Genomic DNA, 23,612 nt, shown 5'->3' with positions numbered 1-23,612 from the left:
GTAGCACAATATGAAAGGACTCCGAGAGCCACTGCAGCTCCTCTTTCTTCTACTTTTCATTAATCGTGCAGCCAGCCAGCATTCCTGGCACTCAAAGAAAACCCCGCTGTTCTACTGAACTTTGGTCGAGCGATGGATGTGTACAGCAAAGCTGCAGCGAGGAAATGGAAGGCAGTGTGGCAGGAAAACTGAGTCAAAAGAGAAAAAAAAACGCACCTACACATTTGGTCACTGCTTGAGCCGACCAGACAAGAACAACTGGCACAGAGGCCAGAGACGCAGAGAGAGCTCCTCTGTGCTGACATTGACATGCTTCACACACACACACACACACACACACACACACACACACACACACACACACACAAACACACACACACACACACACACACACACACACACACACACACACACACACCACAGCTGCTGTGTGTGCATGCGCTTCACTCCCTGCCACAGGTTTGCCACAGAAAGCTGCAGGAAGGGATAGAGTGACTCATCAAACGCAGAGGGGGGAGCATACTAGAGGTCGGGGGTCAGAGCAAGAATTCAGGCTCAAAAACAATTCCCTTGTGTCCCGAGTTAGTTTGCAGTTTGCCATCGTACGTGTGTTCGCCGTTTCTGACTCCAGGGTTTGTTAGATGTCAGCAGCTGGAGAAACTCGCCCAGAACTCAACTGCCACACGTAAGGCTCGCAGCCTAAATGGGGATGACGCAAGGCTCTGCAATAAACCCAGAGCATAAGTCAAGTTAATGGCAGAGCGGAGCTCTACTCTGTCAGCCGTGGCGGTTGCTATTGCATAACCCTGTACTATGACACAGATCTCAGATCACAGGCTCCTGCTCAGACTGCTATTGTGCATCATTACATGGCACCGTACTGTTCATGAGGACATTGTGCATTATCCATACAGACAGACTCACTCTGTGTCTCTTCTATTCATTCCAAACTGAACTGAAACCCCATTACATAGATGCAAACCAGGCGTAACGTACCATCACAACCGCACCTGCCTTTGACAAGAATCAATATCAACATGTAGATATTTTAGAGGGAATGAGCAAAACATTCAAATATCTTGAAGAAATAGAAAAGTGTACAACAACTGCAGCAGCAGAGAGAAATGAGTGAAGAGGATATGAAAACAACTGAGACGGTGGGCAGATGCACTCCCCCATCCTGCCAGCGCAGCAGCAGCCGAGGAGCTGCCTGCCAAGCACCTTCACAAAACAACTCCACCTACTCAGAAAAGACCTCGCACGATGTTGCTCGGCACAATCTCCACGTCGATTATTCACACTAAACCAGCAGAGATGCAGCAGACAAAAATGCACACAAAAATGCCACTTACTGGTTTCTGTTAGGCGGACAACGTGGATTGGGGTTTACTGGCTGCTGCCATATTGACAATGGCTGCAGTCAGAAAACTTATTAACACGGACGGAGCAAAGCTTCGGTATGGCCTACCTGAGGCACGCAAGCGTTAAGTGGGCACTGTGGGAACTGTAGTTACAAACATTAGCATGATAGCTAATTAAATGAAAAAATGAAAATGAAACATGGGATATTAATCTTCACGGCACACAATCTGAATTACAAAAACAACACTGATCTTTGCTGAAAGTAAAGCCATGACCAGGCCATGATTTTTGATTGAATCGTTGTGCACCACCGTGCTTTTTTTTTTTTTTTTTTTTCTTAACTGGTTTCACACGACATGGCAGATCTGTGGCAGGAGGGCACACAGTACAAGATTTCACACCAGACATAGCCCTAAATTCATCTGGTTCATCTCTGTAAAGTGGTTCCAAAGTTTATTTACCAAGCTCTGTTATGCTTGTTGCATGTTTTTATATTCCATTTCCAGGTTTCCACACCCTCGGCTCACCCCACACCTCCTCACGCGCACTCATTGGCTGTAACCAATTGTTCACGGCTCACTCAACAGCTCCTCCTTGCCCACCGTTAAATGTCGTGCTTACTGGACATTTGATCGGAAACTGCGATGCGCAAATGCGAGCCTCACAAATCCCATTTTTAAAACTTTCACACACAACGGTCGGTGACTGCAGGTCCAATGCAGATTTGCCACAGATCTTTGCCTGTTGTCTGAGATGCAAAAATCTGGGTTAAAGTCCTGTAGTGTGAACCCTGGTTTCTAACAGATCACAGCTCTAAAACACATCAACAGGACCCTCCTGACTCAGCACAATCTCCTGCAGCCAAGGCCAAAGGCACCATGAGGCATCCTTCCCACTGCTGAGGCTCAAATGTTGTTGTGTTTTTTTGTTTTTTTTTTTGACCAAAGTTCAGGCATGGAGCCCAAAGATTTCCAGATGGAAGAAAGTCTTGAGTGACTCGTTTGGCACGGAGCCGTCCCAAAGAAAGTGCAGCAACTAGAAACTTCACACTCAGCTGGCCCTCGGATGACCTTTGTGATTCCAGCTTGTCAAAGTGTCTGTGTTGACATATTTTTTTGCCACAGGCTGAGCCAGTCTGTGTTTTGTCAAACAGCAATTCACCAATTTAGCATTGTGCTCCTCACAATGGCTGAAACTGATGCGGCGGAGCCATTTTAATGGTCACCCCCCCCCTCCCATTCTTTTCCTCATTGTCAAACAATTACATGACTCATGGTATAGATGATTACTGCCGACAGCTGGGTCCATAATACAGATTTGAGTAGAATATGCTTGCAGTGTTAACATAGCCTCATGCTGCCTGGCCCTGACCATGAGATGAAGAATGGTGCTGCACGGGTCTGATTTTTATTTGGTCTTCAGCACCAACTGACGTCACTTCTGACAACTTCTAATGACGTAAATGGCTATCAGATATTTTCTGCCACGTATGATGCAGTGTTCCTGATGATGTGAGAGCATTTATTGTGTAACATTTGAGCACTTCCCCTTGAAATGATTGCGGAAACAAAGATATTACAAACAGGCAACACTAGTTAAATCCTATTACTGGAGACCTTAGTGTTACCTGGGGTTAACACAGCCAAACAATGCACCCCATAAGACAACAAAGGCAGAGCCCCTCTGTTACAGCCTGCCTATGCTCAAATCAGGGCATTGGTTTCTTGCCAACTTAGTGTTGCTCCAGAGTACAGGGCTTAAAAGGTGATTAGGTAGAGATTTGGCATCCTGTGTTGCCAAACCCTCCGATTCAGCTGACAGGAGAGCAGAGACCCCTCCCCCAGAGGCTTTTTTTCCTGGACATCTCAGCATATTATAGCAACAGCTAAGGTTGACAGTAGCTGTGCCTTGTGGAAACCCTGAGTTAAGAGTCGCAGCCATGAGAGTGCAGACACCACAGAGCCCGAGGTGACAGACATGGCTATCTGAGCAACACGCAGCGCTTTTTAGCCTGTGCTGCATGCGCATCTGTTACAGACGGGCGGGGAGGAGCAGACAATCCCCTCAATTTGCAGCTTTGCAAGGGGGGATGCTTATTATGCACCACCCTTTCTCTCCTAAGCTCCCTGGTGTTCCCCTGCACAGCTGACTTGTAGTCAGTGGCTCTCCAGTCTGAAAAATACAGCTGCCGGGGGAAGTGCAGCTGGCACGAAAAACCTCTGAATACACAGACAAACTTATTTAACCGCAGTACAAAGAGGATTTGCACTTCAAAACATGACTATGGCCAGTCTAGCCTTTCTACTCAGACAGAAGAGGAAGCTAGAGTTGGAACAAAAATCTAAATAAAGCTTCAGACATTTTGAGTCAACTGCTTCAATTCACAATAAAACACAGCAGAGATCTCGTCTCGCTTAATCACATTTTGTCTCTTCTCTCCCTCCAAACTGTCGTTGCAAACAAGCAGCACACACTGTACCAAAATACAGTTAACTTTGGACCCAGCCTGGCCTCCAGCATGACCGACTCTACATTCCAAAGCATCAGTCATGTGTCCAGTCTCAACAGAGACGAGCTCTAATCTGCCACAGTGGGCTTTGTGGAAAAATCAAGTCCATATTAATCCGATTAGCTCAAAGGTGCAGAGCTCCGGCGAGGAATGATGTGTCATAATGCATCGATGACATTTCTCATCTGGGTTTGGATCATGTGAGGAAAAGAAAAAATAAAAATAGAAAGAAAGAAACGACACCACAGCCGACCCATGAGAGTCAAGTGTTATGAGTCAGGATCAAGCGGAACAACATGCTTTCAGAAGAATCGTTTCAGAGAAACTGGAGAATCCTGGTCAACTAGGGTGGAGGTCCTGGCACACAACTGTTGCCAAAGAAAAGAACATCCATCAACTACACCGTCAAGATTTTTGCACATGTGCACGAGAATAGCCACATCTGTTGAACCCATCACTACTCAGTAAACCCTTCTGAACCACTCAAGAGTTCCCAGATTCACAGCTGGATGGATGGTGCTCCTTCCTGACCAGAAATCATTAACATTTCATTGTCACTGTGGGCGTTAGTCCAAATGGAGGTGTCCGAGATCGCTTCCCTACCTTTTTTATACTTGTGGATGGGAAGTTTCTTCAGCTGATCTTTGCGCAGGCGGCTCCTCCGAGCCCTGTGCCGATCCTGGACGAACTTGGTGATCTAGTTGCAGCGAAGAGAAAAAAAGAAAGTCAAAGCCTCTGAAATGAGTGTAAAACGCAAACGGCGCAAAAGGTGTGATTTCAGGATGTTATAACAGAGAGAGTGATCTGCAACACTTCCTTCCACATCCTTATTAACGTATTAAATCGTTTGCTGACATCAGACACTGAACATATAGAAAATGTGTGTCAGTATGAATCTCACAGGGAGTTACCCAGAGCAAAAAATATTAAAGCTCTGTGCGCATATTCTGTACTACTTCATTATCAAATGAACACAGGAAAAATATAATCTTCCTGTAAGTAAATGTTGCTTTAGAGAGGACTTTAGTTGCAAGTTAGGACAAGGATTCATTAAATATACCCACCATGAAAACAACAATGAGAATGAGGCAGATTCCCACAATGATGAGGAAGGGGATCAGGTAGTATTCCAGTGGCAGGCTGAAGTCTGGGATGAGGACCACGTGTCCCCTGGTCAAACAGGCAGAGTGACAGCAAATGGACATTTAACACAAGCTGATAGTGAGCTACACAGAGGCTGCTTTATAGCAGCATTTTGTACAGTTGCCACATGAATGATTTTCCCTTTGGTGTTCTTCAGTTTAACAGTGACAGCCACATAAGTTCCTCTATTACTGACACTTCACATGGTTCCACGGCATACTATTTATTCTCCAGTCAAATCGGTTGCTGCTAAATTGGTCAGCACTGACAAAAATCTGCTAGCACCATGTTTGGCGTTCTCCTGACTGCCAAAGATGTGGGAATAACCCTCATACTTTAGGATAGCACACACACACACACACAAAACAAGAAGCTGATTTAAATCTAGAAACATAAGACCAACACTGTGACCTTGGAGCTCACATAGACATTTCACTGGCAAAACATTACATCAGCAGCAGAGACAAGTCATCCCAAGATAAATCCTCTCCTTGACATATTTCACACACACTTCAGGCATAATTGTACAGTGACAGAAAAATGAACTCATCTCTAGAAGGACACCTTTTCTATTGGCCAGAAAAAAAAAAAAGGAGCTTTGGGTTCACTTACCCCTTATCATACATGTAGTCATCTTTTAGAGTGTTGGCGGTCTCTTCACCCACAAACACAGAGGGAATAACTATCTGCTTCACAACATCAACTGAAAGCGGGGAAAAACAACGTAACAGATAAATAAACCATGCGAAAAGTAATCAAGGCCCGATTCAACTCAGAGGTCATGAATCTGACATGCATAAAAATGAGAGTCATGTTGAGAGAAAAGCATGAAGAAGAGCCGTCACAATGCAGCCGTTACTCAACACGTTCGTGTTCTGCTGACTTTAACCGCATTTCCCAGTTTTCTTTGATGGCGTTCGCTCATTTCAACTAAAAAAAAAGAAACATGTACTGTGTTGCTCTTGCTTGGTAGGCGGTTTAAGAAGGAAACCTTGGGAGGAGACGAGCCGGCGTATTTTTGTATCTAATCTTTTAGACATTGTAAAAAGTTAACTCTGTTGTTGGAAAAGTGTGGCAGAATGGTAGGTTTAGACACGGTTTAACTGTGCAATGAAGCAATTTGCTTGAAGCACACCAGCACATCTTGAGGCCTCGAGTAACCGGGTGAAACCAGAAGTGATCTTCCCGAGTCTGTAAAACGAGCATGATAAAATTCCTTAAAAAAAAAAAAAAAAAAAAAAAACGTAAAACAGGATAAGAGACTTTTGGGATCATTCGTGATAGCTGTCAGTGAGAACAATGTGTGAGAAGTGAGAGACCACTACAGACAATGTGAGATCACTAAACTGAGATAAAGCCGGGCCTTGAGTTAATAGAGCTGACTGCAGAACATCTCCAGACTTGAAATGCAGTTTTAACTGTAAAGCCGCCCCACTTTTCTTCAAAAGGGAGAAACAAACACAGATAAAAGATGATACATGTTTATTACTTGTTTGTGTACGTGGGGTGAAGGAGGAGGACCCCGTGTTAACTTACAATCATTGGATCCCATGCTGATTAAGTCATCGGACTCCACATTGTGAACAATGGCTGCCTTGTATCCGGCTTTCTGGGCATTAAGGACCTGAGAAGAGACAACATTCCATGGAAGAAAACACTTTAGTGGCTAAAATCGCCTGCGACTGCAAGACTAAACTTTGCTTTCCACATTGATATCTTGTTCGACCATCTTTAGCTTTGATTACGCCACACACTCCGCCATGACATCATAACACGCTCATGTCATGTCGCATCCGAAAGATTCTCAATGGAGTTGAGATCTGGACACCGTGGTGGCCAGTCCATGTGTGAAAATATTGCCTCACGCTCCCTGAAACACTCTTGATCGGTTCGAGATGAATCGAGGCATTGACATCTTGGAACGGGGCCGTGTCATCGGGGAAGGAAAAAGGAAATCTATCGACGGTAGTTCAGTACATTCTGGTCGTCAACTGACCTCATTTTAGGAGCAGATAACATACCTGGACCTAGACCTGACAATCTGAAGCGCGCACATTTCATCTGCCAAGCTAAAGTCAGGTGGAGACATTCTTTTTTTGGCAGGCAGCCCATGTCAGATAATCTGATTTCTGCTATCTGGCAGAGCAGCATCCACCCCATGCCTGACCATGGCTTACAAATATAGACAAATTGTTGTCAGAAGGGAGACTTTCCTCACAGTTTTTTTGGATGTTTAAAGCTCAAGAGTCAAAAATTTGTCCCAAATATGCAAATTTTCTACAGATTTAGCCTTACTTTGTTTACAGATATCATGCTGTTTTTTTGCTCATTCAAACACCGTTTTTTTTTTTTTTTCCATCTCGACTTAAAAACTCAACTATGAAGACGATGCTTTTTGTTTGGCTGCATCCCATGCCGGCTCAACAGAATGAAGACGCAAAACAGGAAGCTTTCAGACTAACTAAGGGGATCGGGGCTCAAAGAGAGCCACAAGGTGGAAGATCAGTGGCACAATATGCTAACGTTAAAGGCCGCTCTGTTTCACAGGAGCCGAAAATTGCGATTAGAAAATTTTCAGCTTATGATATTTGCCTCTGGCTATCTGCTTTGTTTCGTTGTTCCGCGGTGTCTCTCATCTATCACAGAGAGGTCACGGGTTTGGGTCCGATCTCCACAAGCTCTGCTCTGTAAGAACGCACATCAACTGTAATGCAAATGCACACCACGATGTATCAGTTTTAATCTTATTGTACAAGTTTTTTTTGATTGAAATGACTTAAATTAACTAAGTTAAGAATCTGGTCAAGAGGTGTTTTGTGATGTTCTGTATATCGTTTTAAGTTTGTCTCTAAATTATGACAAAGATGGGCTAAGACGGTACTCAAGTTTCCATCAGGGCAAAATATATAGCGGTGTGAATGTCTCCGTGTGATTGTGTGTGTTTAAACTGTTGCATTAACATGCCACGCAATCAATCAAGAGCTAAAATGTGTGGCTGTTTTAGAACCTGAGGTACAAAATTTAAAGTCCTCGATTTATTTGTATACACGTGGATCAAATGACACAATCAAGTTTTGAAGGACTCAGCTAGAAGCCTCCAAATGCATTGGCTGTTTTCGTGAAACCTGCCATTTTAAAGCTAATTGAGGGTGTAGTACTGGCTGTAAAACTTTAAAAAGGTAATAAGCTAAATTAGGAGCTTTCCAGCTGTAAACGTCCATGCGAGCTGCATCATGGATGTGGGGCAAACGTTGGGTTGAGCGACACATCGTCCACCTGTGGGGCCGTTTTTGCGCCTCCGACACAGTATAAACGCTGCAGTATCCTGTAGGGCCATTGTTGCGGCCGATCATTCACAGCAGATGTGGTGGAGGAAGTAGTAAGTGACAGTCCAAGCCTGGAAATGAATATGAGTTCTTACGCAGAAATAAACACGGGATTGTAAGCGTTTCCTTCCTGAAATTAAGAGGGGGGAAAAAACAGAAAGATGCCACTGATTTGGGAAAACGGTAGAAAAGGCAGTGATCTTAGCTTCTTGGGGCCTTTAGTGGCACGTATCTGAGAAGAACTATTTGGGACAGTCCTACAAACCTTAGTATCCTTACACAGTCCTGATAAAAAGTTTTCAGGTCCTCGAACGTTTTCTGCATTTGGTTTAAAAACCAAATATAAAATCGATTCAGTTCTCTCATCAATCTACACACAATGACACAGAGCACAGATGGCTTTCTGTTAATCAGTTAGAAATATAAAAAGTATTCCATCAACAGAAGACCTAACTTCACTAAGCTTGGTTAAACTTTCAAGTCTTTGAAGGGATGACACCAGCAGCATTGGATACTTGTGCGTTCCACTTTTTTTTATTTCTGTGTACGACCAGCCAAAGATCCTGAGCGCTGTGGAAAATGTTTGCAGTCACTACTGCTTTATATTTTTCTCTGTCTGTTCTGCCATAATGAAGTTTGTCCATGCGATTGGGATTAATGACCTGATGCTCATTGAAGGGTTTTCCTCCACATACACCCCTGGAGACTGTGGCCAAACAGTTAAATCTTTTGAATCATTACATCAGAAGATTTTGACAAACTCCCAGCAGGTTATCTTGTACCCTTCAGAGGGTAATAGCTTCTTTGTGGCTACTTGACTATTCGGGCTTGGTTGTTGACATCCCTGCATCCTTCTCAATATCTGTGTTTTAAATGTGTCTCGAAAGTCCACGGAGAGTTCTATTGACTTTGTGACTTAGTTTTAACATTTAGTGTGAACCTTTTATAGACAGATGGGCACTTTCAATTGAATTCATTCAAATGTAGTCAAGTTGCAGAGGCATCATAAAAAAAATAAACACTGAAAAAGTAAGATACCAAGTTCCATAACAAAGTATTTAAATGTTTGTGTAAACTGAATATTTCAGTCTTTTGATTTATTTGTGTTTTCTTTGTGTGGAGTGAGTGATTCTACTTTAAGGAGAGTGCGACACATGAAATGCGGCCAACTCGAAAGGATCCGAAAGCCTCTGAGGAAATGCTGCAGTTAATCATCAGTCAGAGCATGTGCCACCTTCCAGCGGTAAACCAACACCCATAACCAGACGGTGAAAGCGAGAACAATGCGAGCCTGTGCAGGCAGGGACGTGTAGAGAACAAAGAGAAAATCAGTTTAGCTCGAGTCACACTGTAAAATACATGAGTGTCGTCTGCTGCCAAAGCAGAGAAAAGGCTCGCTCGCAGTGACCTGGGAAATCGGTTTGTGAGAGTTTCAGCCCGGCAGCTCGACCGGGCCCTCTTGATACGAGCGTTGGAAAATCCACTTAAGACTTGTGAGGGTGAACACTGCGTGTTCACACTGTGGCCTGTTTGGATGCTAACAGTGAACAGTTCTGTCTTTTGTCTGTTCCTTGTCATTATGATTTTATGCACAGGCATACGTAAAGCAGTGTGTACGGCAGCCGCAGCATTGTGATCCCATGTGTTTGCCTGTGAGGGGGCATTGTGAGGAGGTATCAATGGCTACTGTGTGTGTCTGGAGGCTGGCTGTCCGGATAAGTGACACACACAATATACTGTGTCTGCATGTTATGAGGAAGGAAAGTCAGACGGACAAATGAAGGATTATTGGTTTATAAAAAGGATATGAAGTCTTCAAATCCAAAATGAGCGTTTGCTTTTATTCTCGGCCTTTTTACTCTTCTTAATTCTCTGAATTGGTTCGTTTTTCTTACCGACTGTTGTTTTAATTAAAGTAGCTCAAAATAAAGTGGGATACCTGATTCTATCCATTCAAAACTGCATTTTAAAAGGGACGCAATGAGTCTGCACAATAACTGGTGGTCCTGAAACTTCCAGTTGGCGCATCTCTCGGTGAAACAGGGCCATAAGTGGTAAACGGTTTAATTCCTAGCCTTTCCGGGAGATTTTACGGTAAAAGTAAGAGCCCATGATGGTCGCAGGCCGTCTGGAGGCCAGTGTGTGGTGTGGTCTGTCTTCCTGGGATCTGCAGAGGAATTCAGCCTCTGCTGCTGGCTCAGCCTTGTGTTTGCATGGGCAGAGATAAGAGCATTCTATGCATTCCTGAGACGAGAGAGAGCGAGGGGGGGGAGAAACAGGAGAGGAGGAAGCCTGAAAAAAATGAGACCTCTAGGAATTAAGAGATCAATAATGCAAAAGCCTGTGAGACCAGAAGCGCATACAAAAACGCACTCAGAGAAACGACTTGTGCATCGAGATGAGAGGATCTTTGTTGCTCCTCCACTGTACACAGACCACGATGCTGGGCTATCGAACAAAGCTTTCTTTAAACCCCTCAATACTCGTTACCCTCGACGGACAATAGATTAGGAAAAACAAAAAATCCTGCGGTTCCCCTTCAGTGTCCACATCCATCAGTTATTCGTGATCACGTTTTGGAACAAATTTCATTTTCACACGTCAGCTTACAGCAGAAAGTTGACGAAGCGGCATGACGACACACAGCAGCTGCCCTGAGCACACACTGACAAGAGCTACACACAGATAACTGAACACCAAGTGTAGTGTATGTCTTCATCATCTGTTGTCATGTGACAGCATGACTCGGCGTTCTTGGCTGCATCCACCCCCTTCCTGTCCTCCAAACATCACATCATCTGTGCGATGCTCGGGCTCAGGACTCGAAACAAAGTGATAAAAACCTTCTAAAAATCCATCATCTGACCAAAGTCCGACTGAACCAACGAAGACCACGCACAACACGCATGCATCTCCCTTTCAAACCTGGACCAGTTCGTCATCATTCTCATGACAAGACTTTAAAAAAAAAAAAAGCTTTATATTTGAAAATATTTTATATTGTCATTCATTTTTACACTGAAAAAGTAAAAAAAGCTGAAGGTTTAACCTCTCAGATGTTTTTATCTCATATCTATAGTTCCTTCAGCAGCTAAGAAACAAGCATTTTAGTGGATTCTGTCAGTTTCTTTTGAGGTTTTAGGAAACCACTTCAAACTATTGTGTCTTTTAACACTTTAAAAAAAAACAAAAAAAAACTCAGGTCTGCAACAGTAAAAGCAAACATGAAAATCAATATAACTACTAATTGTAATGTATCAATTTGATCCATTTGGATAATTATGACCAAGATTTAAAAACTCAGAACAGGAAGAAATGAGTCAGTTTTACTTAATGCTGGTGTTTTTTATCATAAGTTGAGTTCCAAATAAAATACAACTATTAAAAAATTTCTAAAGCAAAGTCGGCATACTATCAATTATCTTTAGTCAAATATGGCCATGATGCAATTTTACACCTAACAAAAAGGAACTTTTCCCGATAAACGAGTCAATTGTTTCATGTTCGGTGTCAGAAAGCAGAGGTGCATGAACACAAACTGAGCTGTCCAAAAATGTGTCAGTTTGTCCTAACAACTTTGCAGTATGGACCGTGGACCCTTGAAGTGTTTACATGTCCATCAGGAGGAAGGTGGCAGCTGCCTGGTGGCTGAAAACAGTAACGGTTGTGTTGAGCTGCCTCTTGAAAATGTGAGGGAAGGAGCTACTGAGAAAAAAAAAACGACATGTTTCTAGTCAACCAGAAAATGAGAAAGGTGTTTCGAAGTTGTTTCAACTACAGGTCACTGCACTTTCGATCCCTGTGGATGTGTGTGCGACTTTGTGCATAGCAGGTGTGTGTGTGTGTGTGTGTGTGTGTGTGTGTGTGTATTATGGCCACTGGTTGACTGGAGCTGGATTAGACTGTCTGGGCACAAAATAACAAAGACACACAGTACAACAAAGCTCTATTTTTAAATGTATGCATGTTGTGTATTGTTCCACGATCGATGCCACTTATCCCAACTATTCTCTGACAACACACACACAGGAGTTCAATAAAAGCTATGCGTTACCTACAAAGACATGTGGAATGAAAATGTCACGGCACATGCTTTTACACTTTGGTCATATTTAGCTTCTGTCTTGTCCCAAACTAGAATTTATGCAAAGCAATGTGGAAAGAGAGTGCTGATAGCATCACTCTCCACTGCTGCATCACCACTGTGTGGGTGTGTGTGTGTGTGTGTCAACACTTTCAGCATCTTCACTCCAGTGTGAGTGAATCTGCTGCCAACGCTGCACAGTCTCATAATGCAGCACTGCAGCTAAAACACACAGACCTGTCCTCTCTTTGTCACCATTGGCATCCCTCCCTTTGCTCCGCCTACTTCTTCATCTGTTTAACTCTCTGCAGCCCCTGTTCCAAAAACAGCGGCGATGCCGTGTGAAATTTAGATCAAAATAAAATGCAATGACTTGTAAATCTTGTAAAAACCAATGCTTCATGATAGAAATGAGACATTTAATTTCATAAAAAGCTCCTCTCGAAGGTGATGGCAGCGACATAGCTGCATAAGGGTCACAAAAGACTTTAAAACCAAGTGGTGCGTGAAAGAAAACGCTGGAGGAACAACTAATTAGGTTGACTAGCAACTGGTCAGCAACAGGATGGGGTACAATAACAGCAGCTTTAAAAGGGAAAAAAGATGGCAGAAGTAAAGATGGACAGATTAGGTTAAGTTATCAGGGGGAAAAAAACAGTATGTACAAATTGCAAAGCAATTTCAGAATAAGGCTCCCCAACATCAAATTGCAAATAGACTGAATATATTCCATCATCGATAGTCCATTCATTTTCTAAACCTGCTTCATCGTATTCACAGCTGAGGGGGGCTGGAGTCAATCCCAGCTGCCGTTGTGTCGATCAAATGACCAGCACAGAGACCAACGATCACACACACGTTCACACTCACTCCCACCATTAAATCCAGGCTGAAAACAGTTCTATTTAGCTGTGCATATGACAACAACTGAAAGTATTTTATCAGCACTCTTCGCTTCCAATTTAATTAATTAATGATTATTTTTGATGTTTTTTGGAATGATTTTAATCGCCTTCTTGTGATTTAATGTAGCTGTAAAGCACTTTGAATTGCCTCCTGTACGACTTGTGCTCTACAAATAAACTTGCCATGCCTTTAATTTGGAATCGCCAAAAAAAAAAAAAAAAAAAAAAGAAGCTAACGTGCGGAAGCCAGTACCTGGGGAGAACTCAGGCGTGCACGGGAGGAACATGCAACCTCCACACAGGCAGAACCCAGACAGATTTGAACCAGAAACCTTCCTTTTGTGTGGCAAAAGTGCGCACCGCGAGTGAGGGGTGTTCATGGTTGTTCGTCTCGTTTGTCCCTGTGACAGACTGGCGACCTGTTCGGGGGTATACCCAGCATCCCGCTCCAGTCCTTCCCCATTGGTACCAATGGAACTGGCAACTGCACACGTGGAAAGGCTCATTACATGCTGAAAGGTAGAGACATATTCTCTAAACCCTGACATCTCTTTCAAGGAAGACCTTGAATATTTCAGCAAGACAATGCTAGACCACATACTACATTTATTACAACAGCATGGTTTCCAAGTAGAGGAGCGGATGCTGGACCTGCCTGCCTTTCACCAACAGTGCAAAATATAAGATAATATAAAATTAATATAATATATAAATATAATAGAAGACCCAGGACTGTTGAACAGCTAGAATCCTAAATCAGGCCAACCCTCCTGTCCCAAAGGTCCGGCGGATGGTCTCCTCAGTTCCCAGCTGATTACAGACTGTTGTTTTTGTTGTTATTTACATTTCTATATAGCATCCTTACTTCTTTGGAAACAGGGTTGTGTTTTACCTTCACACTCATGCCCTGTTAGGCTCAATGACCAGCATGAAGCCAGTGAACATCATTTGCATAAAGCAGACTTGACCTCAGCTCTGTGTAAATCAGTCTGAGCAACACAGCGCACCTCGCTCGCACATCCCAGTTAAGATCCCTTTTCATTTCATTCAATGTCTGGTTCTCATTTGAACTGACATTAGAAACATTTGATTGAAGTGTTTTAGGAGCTTCTCTGGACAATTTTGTGAATGTGCGAATGTGAGGCTACACTCAGTTTTCAGTGTCTCAACCTAGGATTTAAGCTGGACAGCAGTTCTAACTAAATCCTAATTTCGTCCTCTCTCCATCTTTAACCGTCTAACTCCCATTTTTATGTCTTCCTTTTCCCTCACCAGCATTTCTTTCGCCCTCTAGTTCCTCTATTCCCTCCCGCAAGCTCCCCCCTCCTACCCTGTTCATCTTCTTGCTACCCTTCCTTCTCCATTTCTACCCAGCTGCGTCTCCCTCCCTCCCTCCCTCCCTCCTTGGTGTTCCAGAGGAATGCTGCACTGAGCAGAGTTGGGTTTTAGTTTCAAGGTCCAGACAGTTGATTAGATAGAGTTCAATAACACTACAGGGAGGGGCCTTGTATTCTGATAACAAAGCACAGCTGCAGTTCACGCACTGCTGTGACGACCATATTTGAACTGTAGGTGCAATAAAGATAAAGACAACATACTTTTATGATGCTTTCTTTCCATTCCTTTGTTCTTAGTCTTTCATTTTTCTATGTACAGATACATGTACATAAATGCTGCCGTCTGTATGGGAATAGCTGGGTGTTTTGTCCTCACATGTAAGAGGCAAGAGGAGTTGAGGCAACACTGTTTCAAGAAGCGGTGCTTTTGTGTGTCCCACAGGCCACAGGGTGCAGTCTGAGCAGTTTGTTGCCACAACAAATTGCAAAAGACATGATGCCGACTCAGAAAACCACACTGCAGGCATAAGATATGGCTACTGCCTTCCTCCTCTCACACAGACTCGCGCTAGTCATACATCCAGTCAGCCTTAGTCATACCCTGTCATAAGACTGAGTGAGCATGCACAGGAAGCCAGATCATTGTTTGAGTGAAGACTGAAGCCTGTGTGTGTGCATATAGTGCAGCCTGGGGGCTGTGAGGTCACTGCAGCACAAACAGGCTGCACGATGAAAAGCTTTTACTGTGAGGAAGAGGTAGGAAGGCAAGGTTAGAAGGGGAATTACCAGCCTCCAGAACAAATGCTGACCCAAGTTCGCCTGTGGCTGGTAAAAGCAAAGTCACACTTGCTGACTTTTCAAAGTGCACAAATGACACTGTTTCGCACAAGTTATACAAAGAAAAACAGCCCTGCCTTATGACCACTTCCTACTAATCCACATGTTTACGGACAAGCTTTTTCTTTAGTTGATAATTAACCCTAAAAATGAAAAAAGCTGCAAAGCATCATATCCCGCAGCGAGTTATGGGACTTTAACCCTCGTCTCCATAAGATTTATGCAGCAACATGTCAACTGGGTGGATGAGCTATCAAACCATGGTTTGAACTTTGAACCTGGGGGAGATTCGATCACCACATGAACCAGATCCAGCTTCAGTCAGCTCATTTCAAAGTAGGTTTGGATTTCACCAGAAAAACTGAGAGAAATCTTTTACAAAAGTTGAACGCTGTTACAAGTGGAAACACATTAGAGCGCCTTCCTAAACACCACGGATAAGAACTGGTCGAACTGGTTTCATGTTTGACTTTGACCTGTTGCACAATCTGTGTTTTCCCCTCTGTCGGAAATACCTGAGAAGCAACCGCATTGGTACTAAATCCATGCAGCAACAAATACATAAATGCATAAATGCAGGCTAGAAAAAAAAAAGTTACCCTGGGTCTTTAATACCTTTATAACCAGGTTATTATCATTCACAAGACACAAACGCGGTAGGAGCTTTTATATTCAAAGTAACTGGACTTCACGCCCGTTTCTACTCCCTACATTTACAAATGCATGTTTAATCATGAGATTGCAACCTGCTAAACATTTAATGAGAAACAACTGCTGGAACCATCCACATCACCCTCACAAACAACCTGGCATGCAGTTTGAAACGCAAGTGTAAAAAAAAAAAAAAAAAAAGCCGACCATTCGTTCGAATTTTTGTATCCCAAACCCACAATGTGTAGTTTATTTTTAAATGTACTGTGAGAAACATTTTACTGTTGAAGACTTGCACTGCGATTGCTCTTTGTTAGGCAAATAAAGTGACGACTCGTGGATGTTAAGAATCGCGGTCACCGCACCATAAAATTACCTTCGGTCTTCTCTAATCATTCTTTGGTAGAACAGTGCTTAAGAGTTTCTGTCTCTCGCAGCTTGACCTACTTCACTCCAAAGCCCCTGTCACACTGCCGAATAACCCGCGTTTAATTCACGAATTTAGCGTGTCCGCTGTTGCGTTCACACTGCCGACCCGGGCTGCCGCCTCAACTCGACTCGCCTTTCGACCCGCGTCGGACCCTAGTCTTTTTGCCGAGCCGAGTTTGGTGTGAACGCAATCGACGCGGGTCGGACGTGGGCGTGACGTGAGGTGAGGAGTTTAAAAGACAGAATGGACAACTGATTCAGAACAACAGCGACAGGTGAGGACAAGTTTTACTCTGTTTTAGCCTACATCAAGTTCGAGACATTTTTGAAGATGGCCAACTGGGGAGACAAGGAAGTCCGCGAGCTCCTCAGCCTCCGAGCAGAGGACGTTATTTACCGCCACATTTCGGGGACGGTGAAGGATGGACCTCTGCTGGAAGGGCTGGCGAGAAAGATGGGAGAGCGCGGTTTCCCACGCAGCAAGACGCACCGTAAAGTAACATCTCCATGAACTGCATATGCAATTGCAAAAACGAGTTCTCAAGGTGTCCCGCCATCGTTTGTTTGAAAAATTTGATGCAGACAGGTGTATTTCACCCTACCTCCGACGCATGGCTTGTGCCTACGTCATTGTACACGCCCAGCATTTTATGTGTTTCGTGTGACGCTCTGCCACTAGGCCACGCCCCCTGAACTCGGCTTCTGGCGATACGGGTCACCTAACACGCCAAGCGTTCACATTGCTCGACGCAGGTCGAAGGTGCAATTTGGACCCGCTAAAGTAGCGGGTCGCAGTGTGAAAGGGGCTCAAGATTCAGTTCGCCGACAGAATTTCTGAAATTTCCGTTAGATTTTGCCGGGATAACTGTACTGCATTAATGAAGACGAACCATTCGGGCCCAAACGTGGCAAAAATACAGGATTCCCACACCAGCGTGATTCACAAAAGGTTTTTATGACCGAGTAAAGTGTTTTCCTTTCTCACAACATCATACTTTAAACTGTGGACGCTCGACGACGAGCCCGTACGACCTCAGAAACCTTCTTTGTAAATACTCCCATAATCCTGTGTGAGTGCCCACTCACACACAGGTTTGAATGGCCTGCTAAAAGTAAAAGTTCACATACTTTGGCCACATAAATGCCATAAATACATATTTATTTACGTCTCATTATTATTTTACTCAGGCGTTTTTGAGCAGTATTTGGGGCACGTGAAACCAGAATGACGTTTGAGGTCAAACTTTGTAGAAATACGGTAAACCACAGAAAGAGGCCATCAATCTTTCAAGCACCACTGTATTTTTGGTCTGATCCCAGAATCACTATCACAATCTGTTTAGTTTTAGAGTCAACTCTTCTGGGAAATGTTTTTGAAATGGAGTTGTTTGGTGTGCAATGTCTTATCTCTGTTTCCCCAAAAGTTTCCCCAAAGCCTCCTGAGAGGACAAAAGCCTTTTCGCACCGAGCTGCTCCAGAATCTGCTCTGCCTCTTTGGGGCAACTTTTAGAGTGAATCGCAGCCAGGCAGAGGCCTCCAGCTGGGAACATTTCCACCAGACGAAAAGCTCTGCCATCTGACGGGTTTCTTTTACGTAGCAGTTCCGAAACATTACCTATGAGAAAAGTGTTCTTGCGCTTCTAATAACTAACCCAACTCTGTACACAACAACAGCTTATTCAATGGAATTATTATAAAGAAAAAGACAGTGGGCAGCACAGGGGGCCTGGGTGAAAAACAACTTGCTTACACATGTCTCACCATATCTAAGTATGTGTTGAATAGAACAGACAATATGTGTCCGTTTTAAACTGACACAAAGTTTGCGAAGGAGCTCGCTTAAAATGAAAGGAGGCACAAGGTTTATTCACTGGAGGGAAAGGAGAGGAAAAGGGTCTAGAGTTTCCTGTTCACCCCCCCAAAATGTCATAAAGGTCGCCAATGAGGCGCACCCCCACTGCCTCAAAAATCTCAGTGTACAGGAAGAACAAACCCTCGCTCTCTGGAGATTTTCTAAAAAGAGCAGCCATGGAGGAATGCTTCCTTCTGTCCCTTTTTCTTTTCTCCCACAGACACACACGCAAACAAACGCAAGCACGCGCACACACAAGTGATCAACATGCCTTCCCTTGATCCTTTTCACCCTTCCCGACACTTTCTCTCTCAACATTCAACCTTTTTCTCTGCCGTTTTATCCCAGCCCCCATATACACACTCTCCTACACCATTCCACCCTCTAACACACATCAATACTCACAGGGGGACATGCTAACACTTCAAAGAAGGTTAAGTGGGTGAGCGTGTGTTTTATTGGCCATTACGGCAAGGGATCCATTAAAACTCTATGCTGTTGCTCACCGGATGCTAATGGCTAAATGCAATAGCAGCAGGAGGCTGCAGAAGGACAGAAAGCGAAGGAGGGTAAAAGAACGCCATGGCGGGCATGTGGAGGCGAACACCCCTGCATAACGCACGGGCATACCCGCACAGGCGCCTCTGCTCAGTCAAGATGGAATCCATCATTCCTTTGTTTCCTCGCAGCTTCTGGGGGGAACGGAGCCTGGCTGAGGAGGAGGGAGGGAGGGGGCAGTGTTTGTGTGACTGAAAGGGGAGGGAGGGATGAAAGGTAGTGACAAGGCTTCTGCCTGAGATGGCCAAGGAGGGTGAAAGAGAGACAGCCAGGATAAGAGGGGAAAGAAAAGCAGAGTGATGGAGAAACAAAGACTGCCATGAGGGACAAGAGAGAGGTGTGTGTGTGTGTGAGAGAAAAGAGCCATTCAACTGTATTTGTGTGTCCACGTGATGATGTCGGTAGATATGAGCAATCATTATGAAGCCAGACCTCCCAGAGAATCTGAGAAAAGATTCTCTGGGACAAACTGAGGAAAGATGGAGGGGGGAAAATAAATTGAAAAGGAGATAAAGAAACCGAAGAAGACAGACGCCATTCCTAAGATCCATACAGCTGCCGGAGTAAAGTTTTAAGATCCCTGTCAAATACCACCCCACCCCGCTTATCGTCATTTTAAAACTGGGCTTTAGTTAATAGCTGCGGCCATTATCTTCATGATAAACACATACAACCGCACTGTCGTAACCAGATAAGGACACAGCTACACGTTGCACACGAGGTCAGCTCTGCTACTGAGCTCTGAGTTCACCCAAATGATTTAAAAAAAAAAAAAAAAGCAGACCAAAAACATTATACCCATACACAGACATTTTAAAATGACATCATAGAACTCGTATAAGTAATCTTCTAGGAGCAGGGAAGGAAACTTATCTTCTTTACTTCATAATCGGGCTTTTAAAAGAATAATCTTCAGAGTCTGCCTTTTGTTACAGTGACTGCAGATGCAAACAGGAAAAAAACAGGAAATCTGGGTTTTCCTTTGGTTTCTGGAGGACTACGGCTGCATGGGAAGGTGGTCAGATCCACTGGCCTGGACAAGCTCCCAAGTCTCCATCAGCTCAAATTCAAAATTTGATAAAAGCACCACATTGGAACTAATTTACATACACCCTCCCCCAAAGGAATGAGCTTATGTTTCCTAGGAAAGCACGACCATAAAAATGCCAATTTAAACAACAACAAGACAAGATGTTTGACATTGTTGGGGCAGATTCTAGCATTTAGATGACAAACAGTGCAGAAGATTCACAATGAATGGCCAAAGAAAATAGCTTCTCTTCATACATAAACAATGTCTAGTGTTCTAATAACCTTCAATTCTTTTTGGAGCAGAGCAGAATCCTTTATATAGAGCAGAGAAGAACTTTAAGACACAGTTTTTCTGTTTGTTGCGCTTGGCTTCTGCGTGTGACCATTTAGGCTCTGATGTAATGCTGCAGAAGTGCGAACCCTCAAAGAGAAACGCACAAACGGGACACACAAGCGGACAAATCTTTTTTTTTTTTAATTTTAGAGCAACGTAGCCTTACTAAGATGGTCATTTTGGCATTTTTATTTACTTCGCCAGACACATGCAGGCACAGAGGCTGACGTGGAATAAAGAAAGGATATTGTCCCGTCCAGAATTAAATCATAGATACGATGGTTATTTGTACGTGGCCGCATCATTCTGTGTAGACTTTTCGCATAGCCTTGCCTTGAAAAGTGGTTATTTTCGAAATGAAAATATCTCAGAAATGCCAACTCTGAGAGAGGCATGGTGGTGTCATGCGCAGCGCGGAGGAGAAAAATCCTTCCTGAGAAACTCAAATCTCCAATTTTTGCAGCAAATAATCCCAATACATCCATTCTAAAACTTAACAAGTAGCAAGAAATATGAAGTGAATTAAATCTTAATTAGTTAAAGGGGTTTTTATTAGGGGGATGTTGACATCGTTGGGTCTGATTTCTTACTGTCGAAATTTCACAGAAACTGGCAAATTTAGAGTAGAGGCCATATTTTTCCATCACCTCTACTGAGTCTGAAGGGAATGTTGAGTCCCTCAAAAATTAGATTCCTTTGGAAGAAGGGAAGTAAATCAGAGCCGTTTCAAGAGGGGCTTCACACTCCAAAAAGTGATCAGACATTTTCTTCTACTATCAGTTATACCGATAAGCTTCCCAACAACAATATAAGCTGTTGTATATAAACTGTAAGCAGGAAAGCAGATAGTGAGAGGTAAAGAGCGATAAAAGAAATCACTCTTTATTCACTGGTAATAATAAAACCAATGCAAACAAAAACACAGGAAGGCAAAATGAAAGAAGCAGGGCGAGTACAATCATCCCATTTACACGGAAATCAAAGACATTAATTTTACAGGAAGCTGTGAGGCATGGAGCAGCTCAAAAAACAAAGGTCCAATTTCTCTGTCTAACTAGCAGCCAAAAGGATAAATATTCAGCCTGTGACGACAAGTAAAAGTAGCGTTTTTTATTTGGCAGCGAGCAAAAATAACTAATCGATTGGTCAGAGTCAAGGAAAGAAAGAAACCTACTTTAAAAGCCAATCAAGGGCTGGTGCCAACAGAAATGTACGACAGCACATTATAACACACAGTTGGGAAAGAAAAAAAAAAGTTTGTTGAATTTCACATCAAAAGCCCTTAAAGGTTTGCAGGAGGTTAAATGGCAAGTCTGACACAGATCAGAATGTGTGTAATGCGTGTTAGATCATGTGTGTGTCTGACACGCAGCTATGTGGAGTCTGGTTACACTCCAGCCCAGGAAGCACATCACTGCCGGGACTGTCAACACGTTTCTGTGCGTGTGTGATGCAGTAAGACCTTATAAGGCTGCATATGGCTGCTCCAGAGTTACAGAAGAGTGGGGGGAAAGAAAAAAAAAAAAAAGAGGAAGAGGAAAAGCAACACAGCAAAGAAAAGCAGATTGAAAAACAGGAAAAGCGAGATTGAATGAATATGGGAGGAACCCGGAGAGTAAAGAGTGAGGAGAGGGGCGGGAAAGGTAAAACTAAAAGAGGAAGAGTGAGCCATCCCTAATCCCTCCGTCTCGGTGCCGTTCCTTTTATCCACCATATTTCTCACTTTTTCTCCCTTCGTTCTCTCTTTGTCTGCTTTACTTTAAAATCACTGAGTAAGAAGGAAGTTTAAAAACACAAAGGTTTAGAATTTATGACCATTGACAAGCAAGAGTTTTTCATTTTCGTCTATTCACAGCTGTGAACCTTAGATAATGCGTCTGAAATGTCCTGAACTGTAACACGGATTCAGACATGAAGACCTTTCAGACCTGCCTCAGTCACATTAAGCCGATTCAAGAGGCTGTGTTGTCTAATAGATGATGCAGTTTCCACTCTGAATCAGTTTCTGTGCAGAAGTATCAAGAAAAACTCCTTCTGACATCCCACAACAAGTTCTGAAACCCCAGGTCTGGAGGACCGGACATGCTGGGCTCGGCTTGGACACGCAGTAAATGGCAGCTCCCAGGTCCAACAAGACAGAACATTTTTGTGAAAGCTGTAGTGTTCACCGTCTCTGTAGAAATTAAAACACATGCTGTGCTGGTGGGTTTTGATTCAGGATGCATCTCTCTTTTCTTGGACAACAGACAAGCACCAAACGATCCGGGCTGAGAAAGGGCTGCTTGGGTGGTGAGCAGCTGATCCTTCGGTGTGGCCCGGGACGCCATATGATTATTTACACAGCTAAAGGAACAAAGCCATTAGCATCCAAGACCATAACGGGGCCGAGCATTGCTCTCTGTCTGTGGCTCCACCAGCACTTCCACCGAAGATCAATGTTGATGCCAGAGCAAAAGATTTACGATGTCTGCTGGCCATTATAAAAAGCCCTCGTTAAAAAAAGACAACAATGTGGCACCGAGATTTAATATGTCCCCAACAGAAAACACTTTACGGGTCGTTGTCATCTATAGGACAGATTGACACATAAAACTTGTGCAACTACTTTTTTTCTTGCAAAATTACAAGTGATGATGTTTTACCCTCTGTAAAAAGACCATGTTCAATCCAGCTCGAAATCTGGGCTGGTTTGTAGTTTGGCTTTAACCCAGTTCAGAAGTTTCACGCTTCACTTTATCAGAGGCGATCAGTTCTCCATCTTTCTACTGTTATGCTTTGAGGCTAACACAGTTTTTTCTAACTCCTTAAATGCAGCATTAGAAGCACTTTTTTTTTCGAGGCATGAGGCAGAGAGGCAGCAGGGCAGGCAGGAAGATCCTGCAAGAAATGATGTTTAGGGAAATGGCTGCTTCCTGTTTTCCTGCTCCATCGAGCTGATCTAAGAGCTTTAGTAAAAAACTAACTCTGAAACACCACCTGCTGACGTAAATGAACTGGGAAGCAACGCACAGTGTAAAGTCATTCGCACTCGGTTACACTTATTGCAACTCGCCCTAGTAAATTCGCATCTGATTAACTAAATAAATTCTGTTTTCAATTACCTCCCAGTGCTGTTACGCATTAGGTCCGCTTTCAGGCTCCCAAAAAAGCAGGCACAGGAGGCTTGTGAATCAAACAGAAAGGACATTCTTCACTGCACCAACAATGCTGCGTGTTCTTTTGTTTAATCAGTGTAATATGCTTAGACAGAGTA

The 23,612-nt window shown here is 43.5% G+C and overlaps 1 protein-coding gene across 2 annotated transcripts in view; it reads right to left on the bottom strand.

Moving 5' to 3' along the window:
* Positions 1 to 23,612, bottom strand: part of rnf13 (ring finger protein 13) — a 41,265-nt gene that overhangs the window by 3,271 nt on the left and 14,382 nt on the right. For both annotated transcript variants that reach the window (XM_075485536.1, XM_075485537.1), the window contains exons 5-8: positions 6,551 to 6,638; positions 5,627 to 5,717; positions 4,936 to 5,041; positions 4,475 to 4,568 (exon numbers count right to left, since the gene is read on the bottom strand). In XM_075485536.1, the coding sequence (XP_075341651.1) occupies positions 4,475 to 4,568; positions 4,936 to 5,041; positions 5,627 to 5,717; positions 6,551 to 6,638 (379 nt within the window). The remainder of the gene's footprint in view (positions 1 to 4,474; positions 4,569 to 4,935; positions 5,042 to 5,626; positions 5,718 to 6,550; positions 6,639 to 23,612) is intronic.

The sequence above is a fragment of the Odontesthes bonariensis genome, chromosome 15 (genome assembly GCF_027942865.1).
Source record: "Odontesthes bonariensis isolate fOdoBon6 chromosome 15, fOdoBon6.hap1, whole genome shotgun sequence".
Lineage (NCBI taxonomy): Eukaryota > Metazoa > Chordata > Actinopteri > Atheriniformes > Atherinopsidae > Odontesthes > Odontesthes bonariensis.
This window is presented reverse-complemented; position numbering and strand designations above follow the sequence as displayed.